At 48.4% G+C, this 13,874-nt stretch overlaps 1 protein-coding gene across 1 annotated transcript in view; it reads left to right on the top strand.

Moving 5' to 3' along the window:
- Nucleotides 1–13,874, top strand: part of CCDC150 (coiled-coil domain containing 150) — a 68,236-nt gene that overhangs the window by 18,356 nt on the left and 36,006 nt on the right. Inside the window, exons 9-16 of the mRNA XM_048483598.1 lie at nt 591–698; nt 1,025–1,149; nt 4,471–4,648; nt 8,918–8,986; nt 10,391–10,483; nt 12,487–12,570; nt 12,916–13,023; nt 13,508–13,570. Of these exons, the coding sequence (XP_048339555.1) occupies nt 591–698; nt 1,025–1,149; nt 4,471–4,648; nt 8,918–8,986; nt 10,391–10,483; nt 12,487–12,570; nt 12,916–13,023; nt 13,508–13,570 (828 nt within the window). The remainder of the gene's footprint in view (nt 1–590; nt 699–1,024; nt 1,150–4,470; nt 4,649–8,917; nt 8,987–10,390; nt 10,484–12,486; nt 12,571–12,915; nt 13,024–13,507; nt 13,571–13,874) is intronic.

Below are 13,874 nucleotides of genomic sequence, written 5' to 3'. Positions count from 1 at the left end.
TGAGACTTCTGTAGGGCTGTGCAAAAGCTCACTCTGGCTGCGAGGAACTGAACCACAGCGAGAGCGCCTTCTGCTGGGCGGCTGCCCGACCTGCGTGGTACCAGGTGCTGGCATGGCCGGATTGCTTAGAGCAGGGGTCTGCAACCTGAGGCTCCGGAGCCACATGCGGCTCTTTCGTCCTTGCACTGCGGCTCCGTGTGGCTAGGGTCCTCTCAGCCTCCTTCGGAGAGTCTCCCTAAGGGTTAATGGGAAAGAGCCCCTGTTCCTAGAGAGGCACAGCCCGAGACAGTCAAAAAGTATTTGCGGCTCCAAGTGTTTTCTTTTCCATGGAAAACGGGTCCAAATGGCTCTTTGGGTGTTAAAGGTTGCCTACCCCTGGCTTAGAGGAACGTTGATCCAGGGCCTGATTCAGTATAAGACCACTTTGTGTGTGTCAAGGCAGATATTACCCATTCATTCTCAGTGCTGTCTCTTTTATACATAGAGGTATAACTGTGCTTGTTTTTTAAAGAAGAAACCTGGGACAAGCAACCGTACAGAGAGCCCTTTCTGCTGTTGTAGAAAAGCCCTTGTATTCTTTTTCATCACAGGTGCTGAATGAGAAGTTAAGCCAACAATGTACTGAATTGAGTGAGGCCCTTCGAAGGGTTAGCCTGGAGAATGCTAAGCTCATCTCAGATCACCAGGCTGCTCTTAAGGTATGAAATCCTTTGACTCTACTTTTATGCAGTTCCTCCTCTGTGACACTTAGAGACCAGTTGAATTCCCAGCCCTGCCTCTGAGTGCCCCCAGGGCTCAGGAGGTTTGCCTTCCCTAGCCCTGGGCAATGCGGGACTCGTTTCCTAGTGATGGGGAGAGGTTTCCATGGTGTCCCTCTGCCGGTGCCTCTGACTGCCTCCTTCCTTAAACAATAACCAAAAAAAAAGATGCTTATCAGTTTCGCTAACAGCTGACTGTCAGAGAGACATGGTGGTTGCTCGGAATCGAATCCTTCCGGTACACTTTCTGCAATTCTTCCTGTCAGGAAGAACAGGACAACATTAATCGGAAGCTGCAAGAACAAGACTTGCTTCTGGATAGCGCCCGGGCCAGCGTCATGGGAGAGCTACAGATCTTGCAGAAAGAAAAGGCTGATCTTCAGAGAGGGAGGTGAGTAAAGGAGCATGGACGGTGGTAACCCTCCTTCACAGTGTGGCAGCATGACTTTTCTTGCTGTCCTACTCCTTCCTTTTTTTGTGTGGCTTCATAGATATGCTTCGGTCTTTAATAGTAAAGAGGGCTTTATGGAAAGGACCTGCCGTTTGGCATGGGAGACTCTGGTGGTAGAAAATGCCATTGTTACCGCGCTGCCTGGTAACTTTTGTTAACTCCAGAACACCCAGCTCTCGGCAGCACAGGGGAACGTGAACGGGACCCGACATGGCGAGTATAGTGAATAAAGAAGGTTTTATTGAGATGCTGACCTAAGTGTCAGCACCTCCGCTCCATGGCAACTGCGCTGCCTACCAGCTTTACAATGTCTTAAATACACTTCCTCCCGTCGGGAGTCCGGGAGAACACAAGACAGCCCACCACCATTCATTAACAAACTATACAGTAACCAATCATGCATCTGCAATACATGGGAACCAATCAGAGTTCGATGGGCCGCCCCTCCTTGGATTTCACGGCTGGAGTACGGTGAGGCGATGACGTGTGTACTGGCGGGAAAAACACAAAGAGTCCCTTGGGTGTTTGGGGCCAGGAAACGAAACTTGATGACGATGGCCCCCTTATCTGCCTGCTGGCGAGATTAGGCAGGGTGAGGCGCTTCTTCCGGGATCCCCTTTTGTCCGCGTCCATCAAGGAGCTTTACAAGTGAAAGGGACATGTCCAGGGGGAGCAGGGGTGGACTCCTGCCTTGAGCCAAGGAGGTTCCATGCAGACGCGAATACAAAAGATAACTATAATTCCTACTTTCTAGCTAATGCAGGGTTGTTTTTTACCTATCTCATACAAAAATAAAAACAATATTCCGTTTTTATTAAACTCAAGACCAGAAGGGGAATAAGATCCCTTCTGGCTCTGCTATCACCATGAAGTGGCATGAAGTGGCAGGCGATTTCTGGCGACCTTTTGGGGTTTTGAAGGCAAGAGATGAACAGAGCTGGTTTGCCATTGCCTTCCTCTGCATAGCAACCCTGGACTTCCTTGGTGGGCTCCAGTCCTAGTGCTAAGCAGGGCCGGCCCTGCTTAGCTTCCGAGATGTGATGAGATTGGGCTGGCCTGGACCATCCAAATCAGGTCAGAGATAACCAGAAGTGGTTTGCTTTTGCCTTCCTCTCTGTAGCAGCCCTGGACTTCCTTGGTCTCCCATCCAAGTACTAACCAGGGCTGACCCAGCTTAGCATCAAAGATCTGACAGTGTTGAGCTAGCCTGGGCCATCTGGGACAGGGCAGACAAACAAAGGAAGGCTTGCCAATCCCTGCCTCTGCATAGCCACCCTGGACTTGGGTGCTGTGTGGTTTCCGGGCTGTATGGCCGTGTTCTAGCAGCATTCTCTCCTGACGTTTCGCCTGCATCTGTGGCTGACATCTTCAGAGGATCTGATAGTTGGAAAGGAAAGCAAGTGGAGTATATATACTGTGAGGTCAAAAGGTGAGGCCCTCTGAATAGAGTAGCCTGGTATGTGAGTCACAAAGAAGTCTGTAGCCTGGGAGCTGACAAGACAGTGACAAATCAGCTCCACACAAACACAGGACAACTATAGACAATATCAATCAAAGGAAACAAAGACCAGGATACTTCTATTCAGATCCATTCACCTATTGACCTTGCTATCTTCATTGTTACTCCCAGGCTACAGACTTCTTTGTGACTCACATACCAGGCTACTCTATTCAGAGGGCCTCACCTTTTGACCTCACAGTATATATACTCCACTTGCTTTCCATTCCTACTATCAGAACCTCTGAGGATGCCAGCCACAGATGCAGGCGAAATGTCAGGAGAGAATGCTGCCAGAACACGGCCATACAGCCCGGAAACCACACAGCACCCCAAAGGAAGGCTTGCCAATCCCTGCCTCTGCATAGCAACCCTGGACTTCCTTGGTGTCCTCCATCTCAACACTAACCAGGGCTGACCCTGCTTAACTTCTGAGATGTGATAAGGGCAGGCCGGCCTGGGCCATCCAGGTCATATCAGAAATGACCAGAGAGGGTTTGCCTACCTCTGTGTAGCTACTCTGGCCATTGTTGCCCAAAATGGTGGGACGCAAGGTTTTGGGTGTGTATATATAAAGAGAGAAGGGATGGGGCGTCAAAGATGATATTACCAGTCTTGTAGTGGATTTCCAGGAGGCAGAGACCTAATGACCAGCACTAGGCTCTGGATGATCAGCACTGATGGAACAATATTGTAAAGCACCATGGTGGTGTATGATAATATAGAATACCTGATTGGGGTCTGAGGTGGGCTTTTATTGGGAAAAAAACATATCTTGTGGCAGGGAAATCCTCGAACAAAGGGTTTTTCCTGCTGTTCCAAGGTGAGGTGATGGCCTTGAGTGTCAGACCGTTGACCTGATGGCTGACCCATTGTCTTGATGATTATGCTGCTGTTGGACAATACAGGTAATGACCCTTCATGGGTGTTACAACATAGATCAGTTATAATGAACCTTTTCGAGACCGAGGGCCCAAATTGCAACCCAAAACCCACCTATTTATCATGAAATGCCAACACGGCCATTTAACCTGAATACTGAAGTTTTAGTTTAGAAAAAACGGTTGGCTCGGAGGCGTGCGTTACTCAGGAGCAAGCTTGGTGGTAGTCGGTGGATTTGCTTTGAAGCAACCGTGCAACTCTTCCAATGGGTGACTCACGACCCTAGGAGGGTTTACTCAGAAGCAAGCCCCATTGCCAGCAACCGAGCTTACTCCCAGGTAAAGGATCACGCTTTAGTTCTTCGCATGAAAATCAGTGGGGTTTAACAGTGCTTAACAGGGTTGCCTACACTGCTTCCCCAAAACTAGGTCTTAGGTTTAATGCTAATAATCGAGCCCAGCGGCCCAGGCCAGCCTAGATGTGTGGGGGGGCCACTCTGTTTGTGCGTGCCCACAGAGAGGGCTCTGAGTGCCACCTCTGGCACCCATGCCATAGGTTCGCCACCACTGACATAGATGGTCCCAAGGAGAGGATGAGTCAGAGGAAATATTAACAAATATAGACAAAAGAGAACTGAATTCACCCAGGTGTTCTTTTGTCCATATTCAAGTGCTGTTTCCTGAGTACAGGCCTGGCATGAAGTTGGGGGCAGGGGGCAGGGGGGCCCCTTAGGCATTCTTGCTTAGTTTCCAAGATCTGATGAGATCAAGCTGGCCGGGACCACCCAGGTCAGGGTGCCGAGACCTTCTGACTGCTATGAAAACTGCAGGCTCCAGCTAGAAGACAGCCACCGGTTTCTGCTTCTTGCCTTATTACTGTAGAGACGCCCTGCTGGCTGAGCATGCTGACTGCAAGCAGAAAGCCAGTGAAGTTGCAGAGGCCGCGACCACCCAAAAGGAACTCTTGGAGGCCACGGTTGCCAGGTTACAGAGTGAACTAGAGGCAGCTCTCCAGCGGAGCGACTCTCTGCAGAAGGAGAAGGAGAGGCTTCAGGAAGAGGTTCGGTGCATCGTTACCACGTCTTTATTTTAAAGATGTTAATGTTTTATGCCTGACTTGATATTTATATTGATTACTGAATTGCCCGTTGTTTTTTACTAGCTGTGCAAGAACCCGGAAAGGGGTGGTTCTTGCTTTATTTGGTGAATCAGAATGGTTGTAGCAACGCATTCGGGGTTGTTGGTAAATCAGAATGGTTGTAGCAATGCATGCGGGGTGGTTGTATATGGAAAGCATGTCACTGGAAATAGCAGAAAGAACAGGTGCAATTGACACCTCTTCTACTGTCACTTGTCTCAGGTGCAAATCCTGTTTTCCTACAAGGGGGTGAGCATGCACAAAATTTTGTAATTAAGAAGAAGAAGAAGAAGAGTTTGGATTTATATCCCCCCTTTCTCTCCTGTAGGAGACTCAAAGGGGCTGACAATCTCCTTGCCCTTCCTCCCTCACAACAAACACCCTGTGGGGTGGGTGGGGCCGAGAGAGCTCCGAGAAGCTGTGACTAGCCCAAGGTCACCCAGCTGGCATGTGTGGGAGTGTACAGGCTAATCTGAATTCCCCAGATAAGCCTCCACAGCTCAGGCGGCAGAGCTGGGAATCAAACCCGGTTCCTCCAGATTAGATACACGAGCTCTTAACTTCCTACGCCACTGCTGCTCGCCACCACTGTGATAGAGGGAGTTTCCACCCTGACAGAGAAGGCCCTTTCTCGGATTGCCCCCGTCTAGCCTCAAATGTTGGGGCTTCTGAAACAGCCTTTGAAGGTGACTTGACAGGTCAGTTCCTGTGGGAGAATGCAGTCTTTCAGACGCTCTGGTCTCAAGCTGAATAGGGCTTTAAAGGTCAATACCACCCCCTTGAGTTTGGTCCAGAGGCACATGTGGGGGGGGGGGGGAGCACTGGATGCAACAAGACTGGAATGATCTGGTCCCTGAGAGTCACGGCTGTCAACGATGTGGCTGCAGCATTCTGCCTGCTGTACCTTGTGGACAGTCTTCAAGGGCAGCCCCATTGCAGCAATCTAATCCTAATGTTATCAGGGCATATGTCACAGTGGCAAGATCTTTCTTGCCCGCGAAGGGCTGCAGCTGACTTACCAACTGAAGTTGGCGAAAGGTGACCCTGACTACCACTGCCAGCTGTTAATCCAACAGGAGGCCTGGATCTAGCAGAACCCTGAAAGTAGCCACCTGCTTTTGCTCATGGGAAGAAGTGCATCCCCATCCACAGCAGTGTGTGTGTGTGTGTGTGTGTGTGTGTGTGTGTGTGTGTGTGTGTGTGTGTGTGTGTGTGTATAGAACAGGGGTAGGGAACCTGCGGCTCTCCAGATGTTCAGGAACTACAATTCCCATCAGCCCCTACCAGCATGGCCAATAGAATCATAGAGTTGGAAGAGACCCCAAGGGCCATCAAGCAGTAATGTAGCTATAGATTTTTTTATGGGGTGGGTTTGTGGGCGTGGCCATGCCCCCACCCACCCATGGGGGCGTGGCCACACCTGCCCAAGTCCCGCCCCCTGCCTCAGTGCTCCGAGGCCAGGGACATCAGTCTCCCGGGCCCTGGGCCCACCTCCCCCCCAACCGGCTGGGAGCCCAGCCAGCAGTCCCTTCTTCCCTCCCATCCGGGGAGAAGAGACTGCGGTTCCCGGCCTCAGAGAGCTGCTTTTATAAGCACTCAGACCGGGGGGTGGAGCTTGGGAGGTGTGGCCAGGGGACATGTAAGCTTCAGACATGTAATGGGGGGCGGGGGTTGAACCTGGGAACCCCAACTTACCTACGTCCTTGCCATCAAGTCCAACCCCCTGCAATGCAGGAACACATAATCAAAGCACTCCTGACAGATGGCCATCCAACCTGTGCTTCAAAACCTCCAGAGAAGGAGGCTCCACCACACTCCAAGGGAGTGCATTCCACTGTCAAACAGCCCTGACGGTCAGGAAGTTCTTCCTAATGTTTAGGTGGAATCTCTTCCTGCACCTTCAGCCCATGACTCCTTGTCCAAGAAGCAGAAAACAAGCTTGCTTCCTCACCAACATGGCATCTCTTCAAATATTTAAACATGGCTATCATGTCCCCCCTTCACTTTCTCTTCTCCAGACAAAACATACCCAGTTCCCTAAGTCTCTCCTCATAGGGCATGGGGAATCCAGACCTTTTACCATTTTGACTGTCCTCCTCTGGATCTGTTCCAGCTTGTCAATATCCTTTTTGGATTGCAATGCCCAAAACTAGACACAGCATTCCAGGTGAGGTCTGACCAATGCAGAATGGAGAGGTATTATTGTAGCAAGAAAGGAAAACAGGTTGTTCCAAATATTGTTAGATAGTAGACGTGTTCCCAAGATGCCCCTCTGCTGTTTTTATTAGAAAATCTGAGTTCTGGTAAACGCAAAATTAATTAATCATATTTACTCTGCTAATTAAAAAAAAATTAGAGGGCATGTGTCCCTTGCCATTAGATAATTTTAAAAAGTTGATTTTTGTAGAAAAATTCTATTCTGCGTTATTTAGACCTCACCTGGAATACTGTGCCCAGTTCTGGGCACCACAGTTCAGGATAGATATTGACAAGGTGGAACAGGTCCAGAGGAGGGCAAAGATCTGGATCCCATGTACTATAGGGAGCTGGGTATGTTTAGCCTGGAGAAGAGAAGGTGTAGGGGTGACATGATAGCCATGTTTAAATATCTGAGGGGATGTCACATTGAAGAAGGAGCAAGCTTGTTTTCTGCTGCTGCAGAGACTAGGACATGGAGTCATGGATTCGAACTACAAGAAAAGAGATTCCACATAAAGATTAGGAAGAACTCCCTGTTGGTAAGGACTGTTTGAAGTGGAATCCGCTGCCTCGGAGTGTGGCTAAGTCTCCTTCTTTGGAGGTTTTTAAACAGAGGCTGGATTGCCATCTGTCAGGAGTGCTTTGACTGTGTGTTCCATTGGATTGGATGAGACCTTGGTGGTCTCATCCAACTCTGATTCTATGAAATTCACGTTCCCTTCCTTGAGTATATTTATAAACTTTAATTATATCCTGCCTTTTTCCCCAATGGGAACCCAAAGTGGCTTACATTGTTCTCCATTCTTCCATTTCATCCTCATAACAATCCTGTAAGGTAAGCTAGGCTGAGAGTGTATGACTAGTCCAGTGGTGGCGAACCTTTGGCACTCCAGATGTTATGGACTACAATTCCCATCAGCCCCTGCCAACATGGCCAATTGGCCATGCTGGAAGGGGCTGATTGGAATTGTAGTCCATAACATCTGGAGTGTCAAAGGTTCGCCACCACGGGACTAGCCCACCCAGCAAGTTTCCATGGCAGAGTCGGGGTCTGAACATGCATTTTCCAGATCCTTGTCCAACACTTTTACCACAGTGCCTGATGAACTGAACCAATTCAAGCTTTGTTTTATATAAACAGTTTTTAAAAAGGGTCACATGTCACACAACACCAGCCCTGACAACCAGTTACTAAGGGGAAGAGATTCCCCCCCAGTCCCCCATCCCAGAGACAATGCGGCCTCCCCTGGGGTCAAAACAACCTACATTCCACACAGCTGACAGAACAGCAGCAGCAGGTGTCTAATGAGCTGATAAAGCAAAATTACAAAGAGTGAGAAAGTACAACCACAGTAACGAAGAGGGCCGGAGAATGAGGAGAGAAAGGATCCCAGGCTGAGAGACATGGCAGGAGCAAACCAGAAATGGCCTGATCACGACACTGAGCTAGAATCTCCTGATCAGTATTTTGGCAACATTTCCTTCGTGTGCCTAGGGAGAGAATGCAGCTCTGCTCAGATGCTTCTTTGACCAGGCTGACAATAAAACTATTTTTTTTATTTTTTAATTGTATAGAATATTATTATATTTGTTACATTCGATATGTTTGTTCCAACTATACATTTTTCCTTTTTCTGCCCCCTCCCCCCTCTTTTCCATTGATTATTTCAAGCAAGCAGCAGAAGGTTCATTCTTCTTATTCTCTTGTCCCATAGTTCTTCGTTAAATCCGGCTTCTTCCATCCATTTTTCGTACAATGTCCATAGCTTCATAATATCTTCTAGTTTCTCTTACCATAGTGTATTTGTTGCCAGTCTCTCAAAAATCTCTAACTGTATTTGTTCCCATATATATTCCAACCATTTTGAGACTGTCCATTTCTTGTTATCTTTCCAGCCCAGCGCCAACACTGCGTGTGCTGCTCTGATCATTATTTTATACATTGGTTCCAAAGTTCTGTTAATAAAACTATTTATTGATTCTTACTGGCAGATGCAGAGAACAGTCCATGACCTGATGCAGGAGAACAACAAATTGGAAGCAGAACTGAGTGGAAATAAGGTACAGCCACTGCTCACCAACCCCACAGTTCGGCCAGTTCTCCTCTGTTAGCATTAGAGCGGGCATTGAATTGGGTTGCTGTGGAGGCTTCCTTCACTCTGGATCCCTTGAGTTTCTTACACATTTCCTCAGAGGCTTTCCAGGTTCCAGAAGAGGTTGAGTCTATACCTGCTGGGGTGGCAGTCCAAACATGTGACTATCTCGCACCTATATGATAAAATAATCCATCCTGCCTTCTTTGTTTTTGTTTTTGCACAAAGGGCAAGCCTTTCTTCCTCGTCAGTGCTCTAAAGTACAAACCTGTTATGTTACCAAAGCTTGGCAAAATCAAGAACCACCTATATGTGTGCCTTCTCTGTTGTGGCCCCACTGGCGTAATGCCCATTGGGCAAGGTGGGCAGCTGCCCAGGGCATCACCTTGCGGGGGGCATCAAAATGCTGGGTTCGTTTTTGGGTATTTTAGTGATTTTCCATTTGTGGCCTGCAGGGGGTGCAGTTTTTAGGCTAGCGGCACCAAAATGTCAGCGAATCATCAGGAGACTGTCCTTATGCTACCCCCCAAGTTTGGTGGGGTTTGGTTCAGGGAGTCCAAAGTTATGGACTCCCAAAGGGGGTGCCCCTATCCCCCATTGTTTCCAATGGGAGCTAATAGGAGATGGGGCTACAGTTTTGAGGGTCCATAACTTTTGCCCCCCTGAACCAAACTGCACCAAACTTGGGGGGTATCATTAGGGCAGTCTCCTGATGAGACCCTGAAAGTTTTGAGACTGTGCCTTTAGAAATGCGCCCCCCCCCCAGCCTGCAACCCCCATAGACAGCAATGCAGAAAACTCAATGCAGAACAAAGATTCTTGGGCAAATTTCTTGGATGTTCCTGCAGGGGGTGCATTTTTTGATGTATCGGCACCAAAATTTCAGGGTATCATCTGGAGATGATGGCACCCCCAAGGTTTGGTGCAGTTTGGTTCAGGGGATCCAAAGTTATGGACCCTCAAAGGGTAGTCCCCATCTCCTTAGCAAAGAATGGGGGATGGGGCACCCCCTTTGAGGGTCCATAACTTTGGACCCCCTAAACCAAACTGCACCAAACTTTGGGGGTACCCTAAGGACTGTTTCCAGATGAAACCTTAAAATTTTGGTGCTTGAAAGTAATGGGGGGGGGGGCAAAAAGAAAACCTTTGCTTTTTCAGAGTATATTCCTCTTATGCCTTCTGCAGGCGCAGAAGGGGGTGGGGGTGGGGGTGTCCCCTGCTCCAGTGGAAAGGTGTTGAACTCCAAGCACCTTGGGTCAAGCAGTCTTAAAGAGCAGCCATATTATTATCCAGCTGGGAATAACTGATTTAATGCCAAACAGAACAATCAAATTTGTCTTCCCTGTCTCCCTTTTTTTTTTTAATTTCAAAGCTGGAAATCAGCCCTTTGAGAGACAGGCTGACTGCACTAGAAGAAGAAAACAAGAAGTTAACAGAGCGGGAAGCATCCCTGGAACACCAGCTGGTGAGCACCTCTCCATCAGAGGACACTCTGATTCCTTTCTCTGTTACGATAAGATTCCCCCCACCCCAAAAAAGGACATGTGTAAACAAGAAGGAATAATAAGTAATAAGGTATCAAAGAGCAAAGTGCTAAATGTTTCATATGGGAAATTTCAATATCTTTTCTACTGAACGGGTTAAAGCCAAAGGTGCAACTTCATTGTTATAAGGACGCTACCAGTGGGGGGAGATAAGAGAATGGTTTTCTTTTACTATTTCCCTCCCCCACCCTTCCCAGTGCAGATCCTCTTCTCCCCATAAGCCAGTGGTGGCGAACCTATGGCACGGGTGCCAGAGGTGGCACTCAGAGCCCTCTGTGTGGGCACGCGCAGAGTCGCCCCCACCCTCCCACACACATCTAGGCTGGCCTGGACCGCTGGGCTCGATTATTAGCATTAAACCTAAGACCTAGTTTTGGGGAAGCAGTGTAGGTAACCCTGTTAAGCGCTGTTAAACCCCACTGATTTTCATGCAGAGAACTAAAGCGCGATCCTTTACCTGGGAGTAAGCTCGGTTGCTGGCAAAGGGGCTTGCTTCTGAGTAAACCCTCCTAGGGTCATGATTCACCCGTTGGAAGAGTTGTACAATTGCTTCAAAGCAAAGCCACCAACGACCACCAAGCTTACTCCGGAGTAATGCACGCCTTGGAGCCAACCGTTTTTATTCAGGTTAAATTACCATGTTGACACTTTGCGATAAATCAGTGGGTTTTGGGTTGCAGTTTGGGCACTCAGTCTCGAAAAGGTTCGCCATCAATGCCATAAGCCGTTGTGTTGCCTTTAGGCTAGGGAGGAGGAAAGGGACCGGCTCCCCAAGGGCTGCTGTGTGCTAGCACGGGGACAGCGGGAGAGAGGAGCTGAGAAGGACAAAGCACTTTAGATTAGAGCCATGCTGAAGGAGGTGTAATTGGCTATTGGGCAATTTTGATATGAAGTGGCCCCTTGTGTCTCCAGGGGGGTTGCCATCTCCAGCTTAGGAAATTCCTGGAGATTTGGGGGACTGAACCTGGGAAGGGTAGAGCATGAGGAGGGAAGTGAACTCCGCAGGGGCGTAATGCCTCCTAAGCAGCCAGTTTTGCCAGGAGAGGCAGTGTGGTGTAGTGGTTAAGAGCAGGTGGACTCTAATCTTGAGAACTGGGTTTGATTCCTCACTCCTCCACCTGTGGCGGACACTTACCTAGTGAACTGGATTTGTTTCTGTACTACTACGTTCCTGCTGGGTGACCTTGGGCCAGTCACAGCTCTCTCAGGACTCTCTCAGTCCCATCTACTTCACAAAGTGTTCCGTTGTGGGAAGAGGAAGGGAAGGTGTTTGTAAGCTGCTTTGAAACTCCTTACAGGAGAGAAAGGCAGGACATAAAGCCAAACTCTTCCTCTTCTCCTTACCTTTCTATAATTTCAGGGCATCTTCAGGTCTCACCTGGAGGTTGGCAACCCTAATTTCTTGGGTGGATCTCCCAACTACACGTTTGGTATCATTGGTGTACAAGGTTTCCTCCTCTCAGTTTGCCCTCATCCTGTCTGGTACTGCCCTCATCCTGTCTGGTACTGAATCCTGAACAGTAAATTGAATGAGGGTGGGTTGCGGCCCTTAAACAATCATTACAAAAGATGAGGCATGCTAAGACTCAACCGTCCAGTGCAGTGGTGGCGAACCTTTGGCACTCCAGATGTTATGGACTACAATTACCATCAACCCCTGCCAGTATGGCCAATTGGCCATGTTGGCAGGGGTTGATGGGAATTGTAGTCCATAACATCTGGAGTGCCAAAGGTTCGCCACCACTGGTCCAGTGGCATTCTGTGCCAGACCAAGGTGGTTGTACTTCATGAAGGTTTCTGCTGGATTTGAACACAGCAAAACAAACAAAACCCCTCGAAGAACGTTAGGCCTGTGCAAAGAAAGATCACTGTCCTTCAGGTCTTGTTGTCTTGAGGGAGACTAGTTTTTACTCTTTTCCCCTAGCAAGCCCAGCAGCAAGTGGAGCGGATCCTAGTGAACCTGACAGATGAGAAAAATAAACTGGTGTGCGACAATGGAAAACTTCAGGTAACTGAACCAGGTGAAATATGACTGGAAGCTCTCACCCACCCTTTTCCTTCGCCGCTCTGGTGTGTTCTTCAGTCCCATTTGGCTGTTCTTTGGGTTAGGAAGGGCAATGGGGAGCTCTCCTTCAGAATACCAGGAAGAGGCCATTGGGCCAGCCTCTTGACTTTCAGGCAAATTGCGTGGCTTTCTTTCTGCCTCTGGAAAGAGGGAGTTAATGAATATCTCTAGATAAGCATGGATGACCCACTAGAAGTTAACCTCTGTATTTTTCTCTCTGTTTAATGAATTCCACCTCAATCACAGCTGCACTAAAAGCATGAAATGCACATTTTTATTACACTCTAGATCAGAATGCGACAGCTGGAAGAAGAACTGCAGCCCCTTGCGGATGCCCGTTCCGAGAACAATCGGCTTCATGAGCTGAACGCAGCCTTGGAGAGCAGATATAATCAGGTACCGCAGAAGAGTCGGCAAACTATAGTTTCTTGTGAAGAGCTGCAGGAGTTTGACTTTTGTTGGATGGACTCAGGGCAAGTTATAGAGGAAGTTACAGCTGGAAAAGCCCAAATGCTAGACATTTTGGCCAAAGCCTTTGTTACATTTGTCTCCTTCTTGTTCCAGCTGTTTTGCAAACCCTTGTTGGTTGGAAATTCAAAATTCCACCTTAAAAATGTCCAGAATCCCAGTTTCAACGTGGCAATAATGGACCACCTCTGTTCATCTTTTGCCCAGAAACCTTACGGGATCACCATAACGAGCTGCAATGTGACATTACTTTACCACCATCATCGCTGCCATTAATGGACACATGTAACACAAAAAAGTTCTGGGAGGGAATTACACGTCGAAGACACAGTTCCATTTTTCATAACTTTCCCTCTCCTTGAGACTCCAAAACTCTTGGACCTGACTAAATTTCTGTTGTTGGGAATTCCAGGCAAATGCAGAACTTGGCTCCCTCAAAATGAACACACAGAAGATGCAAGCGCACCTTAAACAGGTACAAAAATGTCCCACGTTACCTTTGTGTTAACCTTGCGTGACTTTTCACAGGTGCGAGTGCCTAACTGGGTGTGGAAAAGGAGCATTGGTGGGTCTGTGGCAGAGAGATGGTGACAGAGCAGAGAATGGTACAGGGCTGGCTGCCTGATAGCATTTGGAAGATGCTCCTGTCCACATTGGGTGGGAAACTGCAGCACTACAGTCCAAGCTCTGCTCATGACCTGAGTTCAATCCCAATGGAAGTCAGTTTCAGGTCACTAGCTCAAGGTTGACTCAGCCTTCCTTCCTTCCAAGGTTGGTAA

The sequence above is a fragment of the Sphaerodactylus townsendi genome, linkage group LG02, assembly GCF_021028975.2.
Source record: "Sphaerodactylus townsendi isolate TG3544 linkage group LG02, MPM_Stown_v2.3, whole genome shotgun sequence".
NCBI classification, from domain to species: domain Eukaryota; kingdom Metazoa; phylum Chordata; class Lepidosauria; order Squamata; family Sphaerodactylidae; genus Sphaerodactylus; species Sphaerodactylus townsendi.
The sequence above is the reverse complement of the archived record's forward strand: the minus strand, read 5'-3'. Positions and strand labels throughout refer to the sequence as shown.